We start from the raw sequence: 18,668 nt of genomic DNA on the forward strand, positions 1-18,668 counted from the left end.
GACTATCTGTCCAATCGGAGCTTTCTGTTAAACAACTAAAACAACTTTTGATGGTCCACGTGTTTGCCGTTGCTCCGTACGACGCGTCACAAGGTGATTGTGATCGGTTTAAAGAAATGCCAACAAACCAGAGCATGTTTCTCTTCCATCCCAGAATGCTGTGTGGACTCGCCAGACCCTCCTCCACAGGGCAGCAGTAGAGGACGGCCTAGGCGCCGATACCGTGGGTGCTCCGGTTCAAATGAAACATTGTCATAGTGTGATTGGTTATGTCGGTGTCAGTCCCCTGCTCCATTGATTCTTAATTTCCCGCAAAGCAGATCGCGGTTCCGTGTCAGTTCAACTTTTCATCTCCAATCCTATCTGTATTTGTGAGAAGCAGCATACTTTACAGCTTTATTATAGAGTTAATAGGGGTGTGTGTTTGTGTTGGCCGCTGTCCATTTCCTTAGGTTACAAATGCAAACATTTTTTGACTACTTTTTTTTTTTTTCTTTTTTTTTAAAGGGTGCGTGCCCACGGACATAAAACATAAATTGGCATCTATGGAGGAGAGGAGTGCAAAGCCAGACTAATGCGTTCCAAACCAGTCGATAGAAACGCTTCAAATTCGCTTGACAATTGAGTAGAAACATTGATTTGTCCTCAATATTAACTCTAGGAGCATCATTGATTTTGATGGATAATGACAAATCCTTCATTGGGAAGGCTCAACTATGTTTAACTTTCTGTCCACGACAACAGATAGAAGTGTAATAGAGACACACACATCATCCGCGATTGCTCGACAATGGGTAACTCTTGCTGACAATACGTGTCTAGAGAGACACTGGTCTGCCCCACCCCCCTCACATTATCCTCAGATTTGTGCACTTTATTTTTTAACATTTTACAATCAAATCAAAAGCTTAACAAAGCAGATTTAGTGATTGTCTCCTGTTTGCTGTTAGGAACTAATTTGATGCTTTTGAAGGCCTTTAAACAGGTCAGACTGCCTAATGTGATATCTTGTTGAACTAGAGATAAAAGGTTGGTTTTCTACATTTGCATTCCGCTCTATTTCGGCACGCATGCCTGTCTTCATATTCATTTGTTTCAGAGCTGCTGCTGGAGACCAAGGCTATTCCTCTCAGAGTTTGATTCAAAGGAATTTCTTATAGTTCAAACAAAACCCAGTTCTTTACATTTATATGAATGGAGATGTACAAAGAACCCGCATGTACTTGTTGGTGAGGAACAAAGCACATGCTATGGTCTTCAGTGGTGGATTCCAAATAAAAACCAGAACTGAGTCAAAGAGCTGCATTTTGGGATGTTTAAAAGACGGACTTTGTTTTTTTTCTTTTCCCTCCTTTTCTACCCTTTTTAAGATTCCTGGCCTGTCACTTGACCCCAGGCCTTAGCCAGGGGAGTTGGGGGAGCTGGTTGCTTTTGGTGGTGGAGGTTAAAGTGTAATCCTGGTCCTGTGACCACAAAGGCTTGGCCCCTGAGGGCCAAGGACCAGCCACATTTTCTGAATTGCAATGTTATCCCTTAGCAAACCCTTCGGACTGACTATATATATCAAAGGATTACATTTGCAGGGCTCTTCTCTGGTGTTTAATGATGGCCAGGAAACTTAAAGTCTTCCCTCAATCAGTTATGGTTTTAGTTTGGGTATTTGGAGATTATGTAGGGGATGAGGATACAAAAATTAAACTTTAAATTTTTCTGGAGTCTAGTTTGAGAACTTGTTAAAAGCAGAGCAGAATAAGCTTTGTTTTTTGATGATATCAATGCGTCAGTCCAAGCAGTTTCACATCAATCTATTCTAATTACAAGAGTAATTGCCACATGACATCATTACAACTGACATATATTTTGAAACCATTGATATGCGGATATCTGGCTGCTAGTGTACCGCTAATTGCTTGCTTAAGTAATCCATTAAGGAGTGTTTCTACAACAGTTTGCATGCTCCATTATCATTAGTTTTATTCAGAGGAAACTTTTTTTCTTTCTTTTTTTAAGGCATGGTGGCTTGGCCCCAGAGCGCCTCTTTACATTTAAACCTAAAGATTTTTTTTTTTTAAAGAATCTACTTCAGAAGATAGAGAGAACTGGAGCGAAAGAGAGAAAAGGTTTAATTGATGCCTCCCCCATTTTCCCATGGTAAAGAACAGAGGGAGGAGGGACGGGGGAGAGACGAGGAATGGGGTGATGGGACACGGCTCTTCTGGCGTTGCAACTGTACAAAAGGAAGCAGATTTGCAGAGGAGGTGACCCCTAACCTCTAAAGCTGCAAAAAGGGTCCTTGGTGGCCCCAGCACCACCCAATCAATCACCTCCCAGAGCCCACTGGTCAGCAGACTGTAAGGGGACACCACAGTCAGTCCAGTGGACCCTCCCCCAAACATTCCTTGGTAGGAAGCTTTGCTATTTTACTGATAGTTCAGTAAAAAATATACTTGTTCCATCCTGTCAACCTCCTTAATCCCGTTTGCCCAAAGTCAGGAATCTGGTGATGTCTAAATCTAACGTAATGTTGGTAGATTTAACCCTCATGTTGTCTTCGGGCCAATTTTTTTCATAGTTTCTATATCAAAAGTTAGGGTTTAATTCAAACAAATGTCCCTTAAAATAACACGGATAGTTCCATACAACACTCTTGAATGACTGGATTTGGAGTATTTTATTTTATAAAATCTCTTCTCACCTAGACCACAGACGCGATCATATGTGATTATATGCTGCCGTTAAGAATAAAATGATTTCAAAACAGTACTGTTAAAGTATGTGATAATACATCAACACACTTAATTAATAATTTCAGCTTTTTTTTTTTTTAAACAAAAAAATAACCTTTCACATAAATGAGCATCACATGACCATTGGCCATGAATTCCAAAAGAATCGTAGAAGTGCAAAACTAGTGGTAATAAGTTTGAATTAAGTGAGCTAAAAGGTGTAACAAGAATTGCGTGATCATACTTTTTGATTTTTAAACAGTTAAAACAGACCGGGTTCATTTTGACCCAGGAGGTCGACAAGTGCCTGGTCAACGGGAAGACAATATGAGGGTTCAAAGCACCAAGAAGATGAAAGGTTGTGCGAATTAGGAGAAGGTGAGAAGAAATCCCATTTCATGTGTTGTTCTTAAGGACACCCACCTTACATGAAATGGGAATGTTCAAATATATACTGTATATATAGAATATATAACTCCTATGTATGTGACTATATAATTTTCTACTACAATAACAAACGTTTGTGGATCCTGCTTTCCACTAGCTAAAAAATATAATAAGAAATATCATGACTTTTTTTTGGTATGCAGCAAGCCCCTTTCTTTTCATTGCCTTTGCTTGGCCAGCACTTATACTATACACTATATTGTATTGCTGTGCAGAAGACTTTCTTATAAAATAATACCAGTTGCTTGCTTAGCTGTAAAAATTGATCAAGGTCAGTGTACAGTGAACAGCTGGCTGCTGACTTACGCGTGTGTTGTTGACACTACAGAGACCTTTTGGCATATTAGATTGTTAATAAATGCATGATTAAATGCTAAGGTAATTTCCAAGAGAATATGAACATATTAGAGTTGAGTGAGCAGCAACAAAGGGCAGCGAAGACCACAAAGGAAGGTGCACGGCGATCAGTGACTGCATGGGAAGAATCAGGTGCTTTAATGCTCTTAAATAAGCCTGTGCTTTTACAAAACTTGTAACTGCATTTCAACCTTAAATATGCATGACTGACACACAGCTTCTTTTGCCCTTCTTTTCATTACGTGCTTCAGCCAAGATTCTCATTAGGCTGTTCAGAAGAAATGATAGCAAAACTGTCACACCTCGTGGAGCGTATACTGATTCCACAACAGGACTCGCATCATCATTCCAGTAATTTAAAAATCTAAATTGCGATTCTGGCTTTCTGGTCCTACAGCTTTCTTTTAGACACAATCAGTGCGTTTACATGCACAGCCGTAACCCGGTTAGTGAAGTACCGGGTTGTGCCAGTTCTCCCAGTATACATGAGCGGGGAAGAATGGGGAGAATAACCGAGTAAATCTACCTCCGGTACAGTAAGTGGCGCTCTGCCAACGCACAGCAGGCTTTTTCTTCTGCTTGACCTATGTAAAAATATTATTATATCAGCCACTAAATTAGTCACATTTAACAAATTCATGTTTCTCTCTCTTGTCACAGAGTAGGAAAGTAAATTGTTTTCGCCAGATGTTTTTACATGCAGTTTTTTTAAACTGCTGATGTAAACAAAGGCTTTTCTGTTAGATAAGAGTCATGGATCTTGTGAAACCAGTTTAGGATATTCATAATAAATTACCTGTGAGCTCTGATCTGATATAAAGCGCTGGCTACTAACACATCACGCAGTACGTAATCTTTCTCTCTCTCTCTCACTCTCTGGCTACTGTAATTAGATTAACTTTGATATTTAAATGTGTCTAAGTGCCAGTTTAGCAGCCACTTGTGTTTTGTTACATCAGTAAGCTGAATTGTAAATTACATCTTTGCAGCTGAACCTGAATTTCCCCTTGTTACTGGAAAAACATTGTTTCATTGCAGCAGCTTTCAGACAATATGAAGCACATTAACTCATTCTCCAATCTGTATATGGCATCTACAAGCAGGAATGGTCCTAATAGCACTGCAAAGGTCATTCTTTCTGTAATATGGGACTAAAACTAAGATAAAAAGCAGACTAATGCACAACACTGGATGCTGATGTCAACAGCAGCAACTAAGATTAAAGCATTCCAGGTCACAGCCTGTGTCTCGAAACAGAGCAAATAAAATGTGTAATTTGTGGCAAAGAATGCTGTCTAATCAGGTGAACTGCTGAATAACTCCACACCTGAGCAAAAATGCACATGACTCACCGTTACTATGAGCAAATAATGAACCGAGAAAGGAAAAAAGAAAGTTCAGCGACTCAGTCAGAAAACATCAGACACATCAGTGTTCTTTAACTCCATCATTCCATGAACAAATTCATTGGATGCTTGTGTATTCGCAGAGCTTATCTTGCATACACTAGTGTTTTATTTTTTTTTTTGGCTGGTTGCTAGGCCTTGACCAGGTGCCATCTATCAAAACAATCTGCTCTCGGGGGAAAACCTGCTATTAACTGATAAGAGTCTGCCCTCGGTGAGGTGTAATGGGTCCCACTTGAGTTTCTTTTTGGAGGATTGTCCTAGCAGGCCACCTCCAAGACAAACTCCACTCAATGACTGCTCTCTGTTTTACTCCTCCCTGTCTTAAAAGTACAGCAGCTCGTCAAGAGCCAAATTCAGCCGGACCATTTGAGGTGAGAGACTTCATTCCTCCACAGCCGATAAATGTCATCACTCTTCCTCCCTGGGGGTTATGTTAGAGAATAGTCAGGAATAATACTATCTCATTGTGTCATCGTGTGTCATTAAAACGTTTGTGAAAAACACTACAGCTGGATTTAAAAAGAGATAGCAGGTTAAGCGCGTCAGGGTTGATGATCTGAGTTAAACACGACACCTGAAGATCATTTTGAGACAATACTGAACACTGAAGCATGAACACTGAAGCACTGAAGCAAGCAGTAATGTAAAGCCCATGCTATTTGTAATACTGCTTATCCTTTGCATGCAAAACTCCTGACCTTTCAGGTAGACGTTTAACATACTGTAAATCTAGTAAATGGCTTAGTACCATGTATAAAGAACAAGATGTTCCACTGGGAAAAGAAAATCTGGCAAGCATCCAAGTTTCTCTCCTGGTTTTCCTGAAATAAAAAAACTGGTCCAAAACACAAATTACAATTAAGTTCCACCAGCGTGGACATTTCCATTTAACTCTAACTGTAATGTAGCATCTATTAGTCCATACATATGGGCTGCTGTGGAGGGTTTTAAAAGCATTGGGCAACACACAACCAAGAATTCTAACATTATATTAAATCCTCTTTGTTGGTGTGTGGAAAGCGATCTAAGCTGTTTTCTTAGTGCGGCTGGTAAGTAGTTCATTTCCTTTATAGAGAGATGAAGTCAGCTCATCGACTGGGAGCCAAAATCACATTCTAATGGAACGATAATTAATTAGGTCTACATGTCATTGTCATAATTGGGATAGTCCAGGATCTGTGCTTGTTTTGTTGGTCCTGACAACACACACACGCAAGCACACACACACACAAATCACCCGGCTGTCTCCCTCTGATGAGCATATATCTATGGCTGTTAAAATTGACCAGCACTGACTTAAACCCCTTTCTTCTTGTTGAGACAGTTCTACACACACTCACACGCACACACGCGCACACGCACACACACACACACACACACACACGGTTGTCTCCTTCTGATGAGCATATATCTATGACTGTCATGTTAAAAGTGGCCAGAACGGACTTGAACCCCTTTCTTCCTGTTGAGACAGTTCTATCCATTGAAGCCATCCACGGGAAGGCTGCCAAAATGACCCATTAAAGATTGACGAGGGTTAAGCTCCTATAATCAATATGACACTGCTAAGTGCCCTTTGATTGAGCTGCACGCAGTGTAAAAGGACATTTCTGTGTGCCTGGCTGCTCTTGCCACCAAGAAATGCAGCATTTGTCCAATGCTAAACGGTCTTCTGAATGTCATTGTCACGGGTACATTAACTTTTATATGAGTCTGAGAGACAGACTTGGAGTGAGGATGAACGGCCATTTTCATTAGCGTGGCTGCTCGGTGCGATTACGGGTGCTGTCAGACGGACAGGGACAGAAATACTTTGCTTAGGGTTGCACAACGAGCAAAGGCTGGAGATTTTCATTCCTCCTCTTAAGATGTTCCACGAGGAGCTGGAGTGGTGTAGGCAGTGGCTAAATTTTGCCGGAGTGAAACCTTGTGTCACTAGGCAACTGGATCTGATGGCTCCTTTGTTTGGGGTGAAAGGTTGGAAGCACTCGTACTAATCTCCTTGCTTCACAATTAAGGAACACAGCAGAGCTGCTCGAACCTCTTCCCGCTCTCAAACAACAACAACAAAAAGAAAAGGATTGAAAGGCTCCTCTATTGTCCCTCCTTCTCAGTCCCTACTCCCCCTCCACTCTCGCCACGCTAATCGAAAGGTATTTGCACTGTAAATTAAAAGGGCCCTCGCGCGTTGCTGTTTTAACACCGACGCGCTCTCCTAAGATGTCCACAAACAGCTCCAATCTAATTACAGAGGGAGATTTACTTCAAATAACACCATGGACAAAAGATCCCCGGCTATTGTTGACGTGGGGCCAGTGTTCCACATCTCTTTCTCTCTTTCGCTCTCTTGGGCGAATCCTTTTATATTCAAAGTCCTCGCCTGACCAAGGTTAAAATGTGATGGGATATCTGAAAGTAGGGAACCTCCTGACAAAAGCGCCTTTTTTTTGAAAAATAATTCCCTGGATGGCAAAAGCCATCGTAGATTTCCACCGTTCTGTCTCTTTCCTTATCTATCTCCCCTTTTTTGTCTTTTTTTTTAACCAAGCAGCTCTTAAACAAAGCCACAGCAGCTGACATGCAAATATAACGGGGGGGAGAATAGCGGCATCCAAGGATTTGAGATTGTCTGACAACGGGACGTGCTCGCCGGGGCGGCATTGTGTGACGTACGGCTGAGACACATCCTCAGGGTCGAAACAGGGAGGAAAGGGATAGTGGATATTGGCTGGCCAGATTTGCAGTGTGTCCTGCTGACTTCCATTTTATGGCCCGTGAATCGCAGAGCCCTCTGGGAGTCTATAATCCCCCCCCTTCCCCCCTCCTCCTCCACCCAGTGCCCATACCACATCATTTTATTGGTCTCTCTGGATGTGTGGCTGCTGTCCCTGGTTTACAATGATCCATCCATGTGGGGATTCTCCCGCAGCAAGACTGTTGCACCACTGTGGACATCCCAATTTGCTACTGGATCCCACCCACCTATTTCCCCCTTAAAAGAACACTACCTCCCTCCCTGACATGCTGTTGTCCCATGGTTTCCTGTGGCGATGCATCAATGTGACTGTGCCCACCATGACACTAAGCCTCGGCACTGAGGCTCTGCAGTGCAGAGGCCCAGTTGGGTATTTCTCAATGAATGAAGCTGGGTGCGGGGGAACGTAGCAGTGCCAACTCTCATTCACACATTTTATCTCATTTACACACAAACCACACATCCCCTTTTCACATTGGCCGGTGTGCATAACACTTATGGCCATGGCGGATGATTTCTACAGGGTGTTTGGTCACACCGAAGCCGTTCACGGTATCCATCAGCCAAACGCAGGACCTTTCTCCGCCTGGAAAAACTCATTTAGATCTTATCTGGGGAAAAATTTGTTTGCTGAGGGATAGGGAGGGGGGTTAGTAGCAAGAGAAGTGACTGTAGTGTAGCTAGTGCCGCTTGATTTAATTTAGCCACCGATAGTGTCTCTGACCACTTGTGCTCTTTTTATTTTGGAAGGTGAGTGAGAGTGAGTGTCAAGGAGGGGGGAGACAGAGGGAGAAGGAAAGAAAGAGGTATTTGTTTCTGGACACAGAGGTAAAGGATCCGTGGGGTTTGACATAATCATCTTACAAACATTTTCACACTGAATAGATATTCTGGACAGAAACCACCTTCTAGTATTGCTGTCCTAAAGATTTTTTTCCTCATCATATAATGCTGTTTTCATATTTTTTGTGTGTAAAACAAAACAAAAAACATTCATACCCTCATGAAGGGTTGAGTGTGATCTAGATTGAACACAGAGGAATAAATATGTACTCTGTAGTGTTTTGCCTTTGTGTTTGATGTGAACAAAAGACAACCCTAACCTCTGCATGTCTCAGAGTTGGCATGGCAAGGTGAACATAGTACCCGATACCCAATGTGACCCAGAATGTTCTCTGTCCAGCCCGGCACAGGAACACACACACACACACACACAAACCACAACAAACACACAACACCACACACACACACACACACACACACACACACACACACACACACACACACACACACACACACACACACACACACACACACACACACACACACACACACACACACAGACGAATAATCTGCCTCCGACGTGGACAGCTTGATTAATTATGAGTGGGATGGTAAAACGACGACAAGTCTGGTGCTAATCAGCGTTTTGACTCAACCAGATGACACCGCCATGAAGCTCAAAATGCTAACACAGTTGTGATCAAAAGTCATAATGCTAATGCACATCTGGCCTTTAAAGACGAGTTGGACTGAGCTTGAATGCCTCTAAAACATGGAAACCCATTCACACTTGCAGTGTCCAGGGGATTGTATGTTCGTGTTGTGTGTGTGTGTGTGTGTGTGTGTGTGTGTGTGTGTGTGTATGCGTGCGTGCATGCGTGCGTTAGTGTGTGCATTAGCAACACTTGTGTAGCACAGCCTGCCCGTGATGGAAGAATATTTGCTTTGCTTATCGCCACCCTAATGCTCACTGACAACTTAATAACATCACAATTAACTAAATGCTAAACAGATGCCAGTGCTGGACTATGTGATTGAGACAATGGCACTTTTGACGTGACCCCTGTGTAGCGCTGCCAATGGCCTAATTTGCTTGAGTGACATGACTGGCCTGTGAGCCTTTGTGGGTGTGTGTGTGTGTGTGTGTGTGTGTGTGTGTGTGTGTGTGCGTGTGTGCTTTGTGTGTCTGTTTGTATTTGGGCTAACTGATTGCAAACCCACCAGCGAACAATCTACAAGGAAGAAAAAGACGAGGAAGAAAAGAAATAATGTGACTAAAAAGAGGCTATTTTTCTTACACTCATAACCTTGATGTACTCCTTTTCACCCCCTCTCCTCTTTCAGTTTCACTTTTTCTGTCCGTCCTCCTATCCTCCCTCTTTTTCTGTCGCTCTCTCTCCAGCCAAACTATTTCTGGCTTGAGAAAAGAAAGTGTTTACTCTGCGGCGGAGGCCTGCTGGAATCACGCTGTGTTCCCACTGGCTAAACCCACTATTGCCACTCCATGGTTTGCATATTTTCCCTGTATTACAAGACTTTAAAAAAGGATGGAGCGAGATAAAGAGAGAAAGAAAGAAAGAAAGAACAGAGTTAGGGAGCAGCCTCCCCTCTCCTATTATATGTGGATTTACTCTGGCATTGCTGTGTGTGTGTGTGTGTGTGTGTGTGTGTGTGTGTGTATATATGGAGATGATTCATGTATAAACAGGAACACCAACAGACGTACAACAAATTCTTCCGAACTCATTTCTACACAGGTCATATGGGAGATGCAGTCCATGTCGTTCCTGCTGCTACTCTACAGCTCATGCTGAATAACAGGCAACTGCTTGTACTAAATGTGGCCTTAGTTTGACGGATGAATGTGCAGATTTCAGTGGAAATTACAAAGTGTGCACTTGTGAGTATATGGTTCAAATTGGCAGTTATAGAGCCTGCAGAGCCTGTAAAATGCATAAATCACTTGTAGTAAAATCTACATTTTTGTTAAATCCACAGAGAGACTAAAAAACAAAGCAAAAGAAAGTAATTTAACTTCAATTTATTACTAACTTTTGTGTTTGTGAGCCACTTTCTCTGTAAACATATTCTGACCTTTTTCTTTTCTGCACCGAGCTACAGTTTAATCATGTGGGATGTGAGTGTGGTGGGCTTTACCAATAAAATACAAGGGCTATAAATTATGGCTGGGACCAACACAATCTAATGAGAAAAAAAAGAGATGAAGATAGCTTGCAGAAGTTTAGAGATGAAGGCAGAATGAGGAAAAACCAAAAGCTGCACTCAGAGCTCAGTGTCTTGTATCCTACAGTCTGACGGGTAGAGGCTTTACTGGAAATGCAAACTGAAAATGACACGTTGGAGGTGGCTGTGTTACAATGAGCACAACTGCTTCCCAATATGACATTATGGTGTGGGACAAAATCCACATTGAAACACCGTTGGAAACAGTCTGCAGCTGATATTACAAAGAGGAAATGTCACAGTGTACAGCAGCGCTGGACAACTACAGCTTTTTCTGCCAGAAATATTGATTTCTGTTTGAGTAACTTGGTGTTCACTAAACAAATGTCCCAAGATTTATAATAGAGAATGCAATAAGTGAATTACGAATGCAATGACTGTCCATATTAAACAATAACGAGCTACTTAAATTTTACTGGTTCTGTCAAAGGCAGAGTTCACATTATGTGTTAAAACACTTTATTGTCTCATTAATAGATAAAATCCTCTTTTTCTGCCCCATAAATTGAAAGTCAATGTTACAAAATTCAACGGCTACTTCCTACGCCCATATCGACATTGGAAAAAACCCTGCCTTAGATAAAAGCCTGACCCGTGTGCCTGCATATGATCCCAGAGGATAAGGAAGGCACGGCTGCTCCTACATGTCAGTCCTTTTGAATTTTGAACAGAAAATCTCTTTGAAAGGAACAATGTTGCTCAACTGAAAATAAAAAGAAACATTACAATAAGGCTGCAGACTGGAAATAGATTGAGTCCCAGCATGCTGTAGAGGTGTTTTCAACCTCAACATTGGTCCTGTTACAAATTTGATGAATGCCGGAATAATTCAGATAACCATCCAGGCCATGGCGCTCAGTACAACAGTTCTGAATCAGGGCTACTATTAATATGATTTTATCTGCTGTATCAGAATAACAAATATTGCAGTTTGGAGTGGGCCCACATCAGTATTCCTGCCAGTCAAACGCATGATGAAATCCATGAAGTATCCACCAAGAAATTCTCCCTATAAGTATGTAGCTTTACATGTTTTTCTGTCTTTATATGTGTTTGCCTGGGAGGCTGCCAACAGTGCAAAAGCTAGGCCTTAAAACAGAGTCCAAGTCTAAGCGCATACATTGCATAGCAAGTGGAGGACATAAGAAGCTACATCCACACTACTACTCGTTTGTTTTAAAATTGACAACTTTTGCTACATTTACTCCTAGCATCCACACGACTCCGGCATTTTCGAGCTCCTTAAACTGAGACATTTGGAAACAATGATGCAGAAACCCATCGCCGATTCCGACCTAGTTGTTAAATTTTCCATTTTACAATGCTACTATTGGCTATGCGCGTAAGATTCTTATTATTCAAGTGATTTGCGACAATTCCCTTGTCCAGTGGCATTATCAGCCTTACACCGTGTTTACACCGGCACACGCATGCCCGGTGTACGGGAATGGCATGTTGGTACGGACGGGGATTAGTTCTGTAACATAGCTAAAACACTTATAAGGATGGAAACCATTTCCGTTTTGAAATAAAAAAAGTAGGAGTGTGGCTGTAACCAGAGAGACAATAGTAAATGGGCAACAACTTTAAATGAAAGCTGTTCTTTTTTCTTTAGGGATCCATGTAAGCCAGACAGACTGCCAATAAAGGGGATAGTTTGCAGTCAGTGTTTGTATATGTGTATTTGCACAAGTTCAGTGGGTAAAAACCGCCACATGATGTGTTGCTGCCCCCCCCCGGGCAAAAGAGCTTGTCCGTTAGGAATGACGACAGCTTCAGCAAAGCCACAATGACCTCCAAACTATCCAGTGGTTTTGGATAACAACCCACTATGTCCCACCTACAGTATGAAGGGAGTTGAGCAACAGAGGTGAGGTGTGTGACATACTGTACCAAGGGCAGTCCTTTTAAAAAGCAAGAGCGGACAGACAAACTGAGGAAAGAGGCAGAGGTTAAGTCAGACTGCAGCTGATCCGGACAACCGAGGATACGCCACAATAGTTCCCATTCAAAGCAGCAAGAAACACAGATTCAGAGGCCAAATATTGTCATCAGAGAACATTAGCCAAGGGCTGAAGGGCTGCCAAGAGGCAGGCAGAGATCAAATCGGGCTTTGATGGCCAACAGTAACCCCATGCTCCCACCACCGCCCTCTCTGATGTTTTGCATCTTGGGTACTGTACACACAGACATTTCTGTATAAATAAATCCCTGTTTGGTAAGCTTTCTAGCTCAAACAGATTTAACACAGTACTGTCCAGTGGAGCTGCTTTTGTATCGGATGGATTTTCTTATGTTTTGTCTGTCCGTGTATATTCTGAAATATGATTATTTGCATTTTCTTGACATATGATGAAGGCCATATATAAATAAAAATAGAATAAAAGTCTAAAACCCAGATAGCACGACTGCTATTTGAGGATGCCTCATTTATCAAACCCCATTGGTAAAAAGTGTTGGACCGAATGAACATCTGAAACAATTGAGCTGTTCTTAGAACTTAAGGGATTCAAAACGTAAATTATGCCAGGATGTAAAGGGACTGCATTGGAGGAAAGTCCAGTAGGTCAATAAAATCTAAACGGTTGGTCCCCTTAGGATCATGAAATGTGTGAAAAAATCATAGCGCCAGAGGAATAGTGTGCGAAAACAAAGAGTTCAGCCTCTTGGGAGCATGAATCATTTTCAGATTTCTTCTGGACCTGTTGGACTTTGATGTATTTGAATTAAATTATAAAATAAATAGCTGGAGAGATTGGCCCATCAGGTGGGAAATTAACTGAAGGGATACAAAATAGACTCCTACAGTCAAACCAGAACAGCACTGATGGTGATGGTGCGTGTTCCACTTCATATTCTGACAACGTATTCCATCAAAATTCAACCAGTTCCTATTAAGTCCCCACAAAGTCAAAGTATGAGCCATAAAGGGAGTTGTTTGTTTACCTCTCTCACTCTCCTCTCATCAGTCACTCCCCTGCTGGAAACAGACCAACCAGCTAAATGCTGTCAACGTTCAGCTCACTATTGATTTTGAGAGTCACAGTAGTGACAGCAATCAGTGAGTGCAATATTGAAAATGAGAGGCATGCTATCACAGTGGGTGGGTGGGGGTGCAATGTCAAGTGCACAAATCCAGGCCTAGAGATGTCATAATATAAGAGTACAGTAGCTTAAAGTGCAGAGAGATGGAGACACTGAAACGGAGAATCATATGGTGCAGTGAAACTGCCCTGTCATATTTTAACGGAGTCAATTTTTCACACTCTGATCCTCAGAGGGGTTCAACACATGGATGATTACTATACTATTACTGCTGCGCCAGTTGTCTGGCAGGAAGACACGTCTGGCCCTGGCTGCCGCGCCAATCCCCCCCCCCCTCCCCAAACCCTAACATTGGTTTCAGACTGGAATGCCTATATTTAGAGTGCTTCTTTCCGCTGTTATGGCTGCTGGATCATTAGCCTCATTTAACCCATCTTTACCGGCATGGGGCTGATTGGCTCAGGGCCTGCCCCTCAGGAGTAACCCCCATATACACCACCCCAACATCCCCTCTCAAATGTCAAGGAGCAGTGTGTGTGTGTTGGGGAGGGGGTGTCTTGGTCTTGAGTAAATGCAAAGGAAACCCAATGGGAGCAGCTCCTGGGAGCCCAAGGGTCATGACATCAGATGAAGGACAAAACTCAAGATGATAATAACCATCATGTGTGGCTATTTTGGGGATCGGTTTCGGACTTCAATGTGCATTTGCAGGACTCTTCTCTCATGTCATTTTCTTTGACATGCTTGGGCTAAAAGATGGCATTGTGGATGTCAGATCCCTGACCTTTCCTCTGATGCCCCTTATAGGCCAAAATCTGCTGGGCAGATGGGCCATAAACACGATCAACAACATTCATACTGTCCAGTGGATGAACTGTTTGCATTTTGGACATAGACTTTTAGATTGGATTAGATCAGATTCAGTGTCCTAAACTGTGTGTGCTAAATATCACTATCACATTGTCATAACACTTGCTGTGGATATATCATGCTCACCAGATGATGAATCCATATTGAATTTGCAGATCATGTGGCCTTTCCTCTAGCACCACCCTAAAAGCAGAATTCCCACTTGGGCTCAAGGTATTGTAAACTGTAATAGATGTAGATGATGTAATAATGTTTGCTGAAGGAAGACTGGAGCCTTTTAAAATGTGGTAATTATATGACCTGTTTACATCTGCTAATGGCTTCTCCATATCTGTAGCATGTTAAATTACAGGGCAATATTATCTATCTCATCATTATTATGGCAGCACGTAGTATGCAACTGAGAGGCAGCTCGCAACGGGTTATATTTATTTTTAATCTGGAGTCATTGTCCAAATGTTGGATCTACAGTCAAAATCTGGTCCACAGAGAAGTATAAATACAACTAAGTGGAACTAAAGGACTCACAAACACACAAACAGAATGCCCCAAGCACACCATCTTGGTAGCAAAGTGGTGAAAATCTGAGACAATCCTTTCCCCCAAAATTAAAGAGTTCATCTCCAGCAGTGAAACTGTTCTGGGCCATCACACATCTGCTGAAGGGGGATTTACTTCTTCCTATTTACATCTTGGCACCTAGATCGTCCTCATCTTCCCATCTTCATAGCTGAGCACTGATAAACAACATCGACCTGCCAAGTTTTCCCGGGTTTGTTGATTACTGTTGGGTCTGTCTTGATTTAGGGCGAGTGGGACTAATCCAAGATGATGGGATCTATCTGTCTGTCTATCCATGGCTCCATTTAGCCAGAGAGGACTGAATGAGCCAGATTGGGAGTGATCTCAATGTTTGAATTGCATCTTATTACAGTACTTAAATGTTTTCAATGCTATCTGTCTTTTCCAAAATATGCCTTTCCCACAAAATGAAACCACTCTACAAATTCAACCAATGCAAACATGTAGCTGTAGAAGGGGAGCTCATATCTTTTTGTTTATGTCTCTGGTGTCACGATGATATGTCTGGCTGTGTGTGTGTTCATACCAGTGTGGATCTGCCGATGAGCCTCCAGGGATTCCTCTGTCTGGAACTGGGCACCACACTGGTCACAAACTATGGCCTTCTCACCAGCTGCACACAAACAAAAGAAAAGAGCGAGGACACTTATTAACAATCACACACATGTACCACATTTAAAATGAATTGTATGAAATGGAGAGAAAACGAGGCATCTTAAAGTTAAGGTGAAGAGAAGATAGATTTAATTTCAAAAAACAAAATCCCTTGGATTTATCTAGTTTAGGTTAAAAAAAATGCAACCATAAAACACTCAGCAGGGAACCCATATTCCAAAATGTCTTGCAAAGGATGAAGTGTCTGGATTTGGGAACCTTTAGATACAGTAGCTCCAACAAAATAGGAGTGAATCTGTAACACTGATAACCAATATATCAATAATAAAATGAGCTTATTGCAGATATGTTGCATAAATGTTGGCTGAAAAGTAACAAGACATGTCAATACAGGAATGCAAAAAGCCATAGTTTGTCCTCCAGAGAGCAATGACAACTTTACTTTGCTTTCATTATTTGATCTTTTGACTTTTCAGAATTTAGATTTAATCTTTTTAATTTTTTGATTGAGTTTATTGGTTATATTATAATATATAATTTAGCATACAACAGCTTTATAATTTGATGAGTCAAACAAGCCGCCTTCAGACTGTTCAGATTCCGCTCCAAATATAATAATCTGAATATGCAAATAGTGGCAGGAGGTGCCATCTTCTTGCCCATACATGCTTGATGTTGGTTAATTTGCCAAAAAATGTCTAAAAGTAATAATCATAGAGTGCATCATTCAGTTTGTGTGACAGAGTCACTAAGTATTTATTAGCACATTGTTCTCCAGCTTTACTCTGCAAGCAGACATATTTAATGTATTTTATGTTATACATATACTGTAAACCCAAATTAATTAATTTAGTCTGTGCACAAATTGCGTCAGCTCAGTATGCATGACTAATGCATTCCTGCTATTGACTCAAACCCCTAAAGTTTTTGAGTACTCTTCCACTTTTGTTGCACCACACACACTCTGCTTGTATATTGCCATTGAGCTATGGTCTGGAATGCCATGTTCACCTATATTTTATGAATGTGTACCTTGTACAACAATAAAAGGAGAGACAGCAGCCTGGCATGCACACATACAGGGTGCTGTTGAAGGGCACATCAGATCAGGCCCAGGCAAACGTCTTTTTATGGCTTGGAAATGAGCACTGTACATGCCATACACATCACACATAAAAGACGGACGGACGCACGCACGCACGCACGCACAGCGAAAACACACAGTTAACATCTGGATATTGTGTGTGTGCAAACTAGGCATGCATGTGTGTGGGTGTAAGCGTCTGTTCCCAGTGCAAGCACAGAGCGATCTCTCCCGCCCAGACCTTGGTTTGTTCTTGGCACATCCTCCTGGGTTACGACACCTCCAGAGAGAGAAGAGAACACAATGAAAACAGGAAGCCAATTCTTAGATGACAGAAAAAAAAAGTTGGGGAGAGATGGCTGGTGTGGTTTTGCAACCGCAGTGACATTAGGGAACGGCCTGTACTGTAATAAGCCCTACCAAAAGCAGAAATGACACAGACCGTACATGACAGAGTGTGCCTGCCAGTGGAGGGCTTATGAAACAAGTTAAGCAAAAGACGGTAGGCTGCACAAGTGAGCATGACTAAATCCAGCACATGGTAGAATCGTCTGCGAAATAACAAGATTTATTTCCATACAACAACTTTACACCAAGTAGACTGATCTGGTCTTTTTTTATGCAATGTCTTTTTTAATTGGCTGCATATTCAAGAGGGATAATTTGTAGTGTGAGCGTATGGCACGACAGTGTCAAATGCACAGATGAGCATATGGCCGAATTAGCTGGCAAAAGCAGCCGCTTAACCTTTAGAGAACAAGACATGTAGTGGAGATGTAGACCGAATCCCCCAACACACCCACTGATGCCCTTAATTTGCATTAATCACATAGTCCCTCTGTTGCTTCTTTGACTCCCTGATTCATCATTGTTGGATCAACTGTAATTCTTCTTTTTTTTTTTACGTGCTGCGGTTGCCCTGCTAAACTGCATTGGATTTCTTCCATCAAATTGATTTGAGCTCATTGATTGCCCTTGCAGGGGCAATTTTATGACCATTCAAGTGCAAACCCACTCCATCATGTGCTACCCATAGATTAATATCAGTGCTCTCTGCACATTCGTTTTTGAACCTCCAACATAATATTCTTAAAAAAGGCCCATATTGTGTTTTATACCATCTACTACATGCACATGTGCATACTTTACAATACTGCTGACCATTTCCAAAACATGATGTTTCTTAGATGTAAAATGGGATTTTTGGCAGGAACTAACTGAGTTAAATCAACTTCTGAAATGGGTGGAAATCAATGTGCGGTTAATTGAAACTCAAAAATACTAAGTTAAAAGTAAGAAGTTGCACGACAAGTGAGTTTCAATTTGCTATTTCCCTTACTTCACTACTGAAATGCCCCTGAGCAGGGTACTTAACCCACGGCTGCCCCAGGGCCTAAGGATCAAACTGTGATTGTACTGGGCTGCTTCCAGGTGTGTGTGTGTGTGTGTGTGTGTGTGTGTGTGTGTGTGTGTGTGTGTGTGTGTGTGTGTGTGTGTGGTAGATGCTAAGTGTTCCTGGAAAAAAGCATTCATTCAGCTCTAATCTGGTTAAAAAACAACAACAAATGGACCCCAATAGCAGCCTGGAAGGTCAGAAAAACACATTTACAGCTATGGTTTGCAGTATTGTAAAATATAGGTAATTTGTAGTAAATCAGCTTAACACTAGCATGGCTACCGCAAGTAATGACTCCGCCTTACAGACAGTGGTGCAACACTATAACCAGTCTTCTGGGGGGCCAAGGCGCGTG

General features: G+C 41.9%; 1 protein-coding gene across 2 annotated transcripts in view; it reads right to left on the bottom strand.

Annotated features, from left to right (window-relative positions):
- zbtb16a (zinc finger and BTB domain containing 16a) overlaps positions 1 to 18,668 on the bottom strand; it is a 152,096-nt gene that overhangs the window by 42,168 nt on the left and 91,260 nt on the right. For both annotated transcript variants that reach the window (XM_032533187.1, XM_032533188.1), the window contains exon 4: positions 15,745 to 15,831. In XM_032533187.1, coding sequence (XP_032389078.1) covers positions 15,745 to 15,831 — 87 coding nt within the window. The remainder of the gene's footprint in view (positions 1 to 15,744; positions 15,832 to 18,668) is intronic.

Source organism: Etheostoma spectabile, chromosome 13 (genome assembly GCF_008692095.1).
Source record: "Etheostoma spectabile isolate EspeVRDwgs_2016 chromosome 13, UIUC_Espe_1.0, whole genome shotgun sequence".
In the NCBI taxonomy this organism is placed as follows: Eukaryota; Metazoa; Chordata; class Actinopteri; order Perciformes; family Percidae; genus Etheostoma; species Etheostoma spectabile.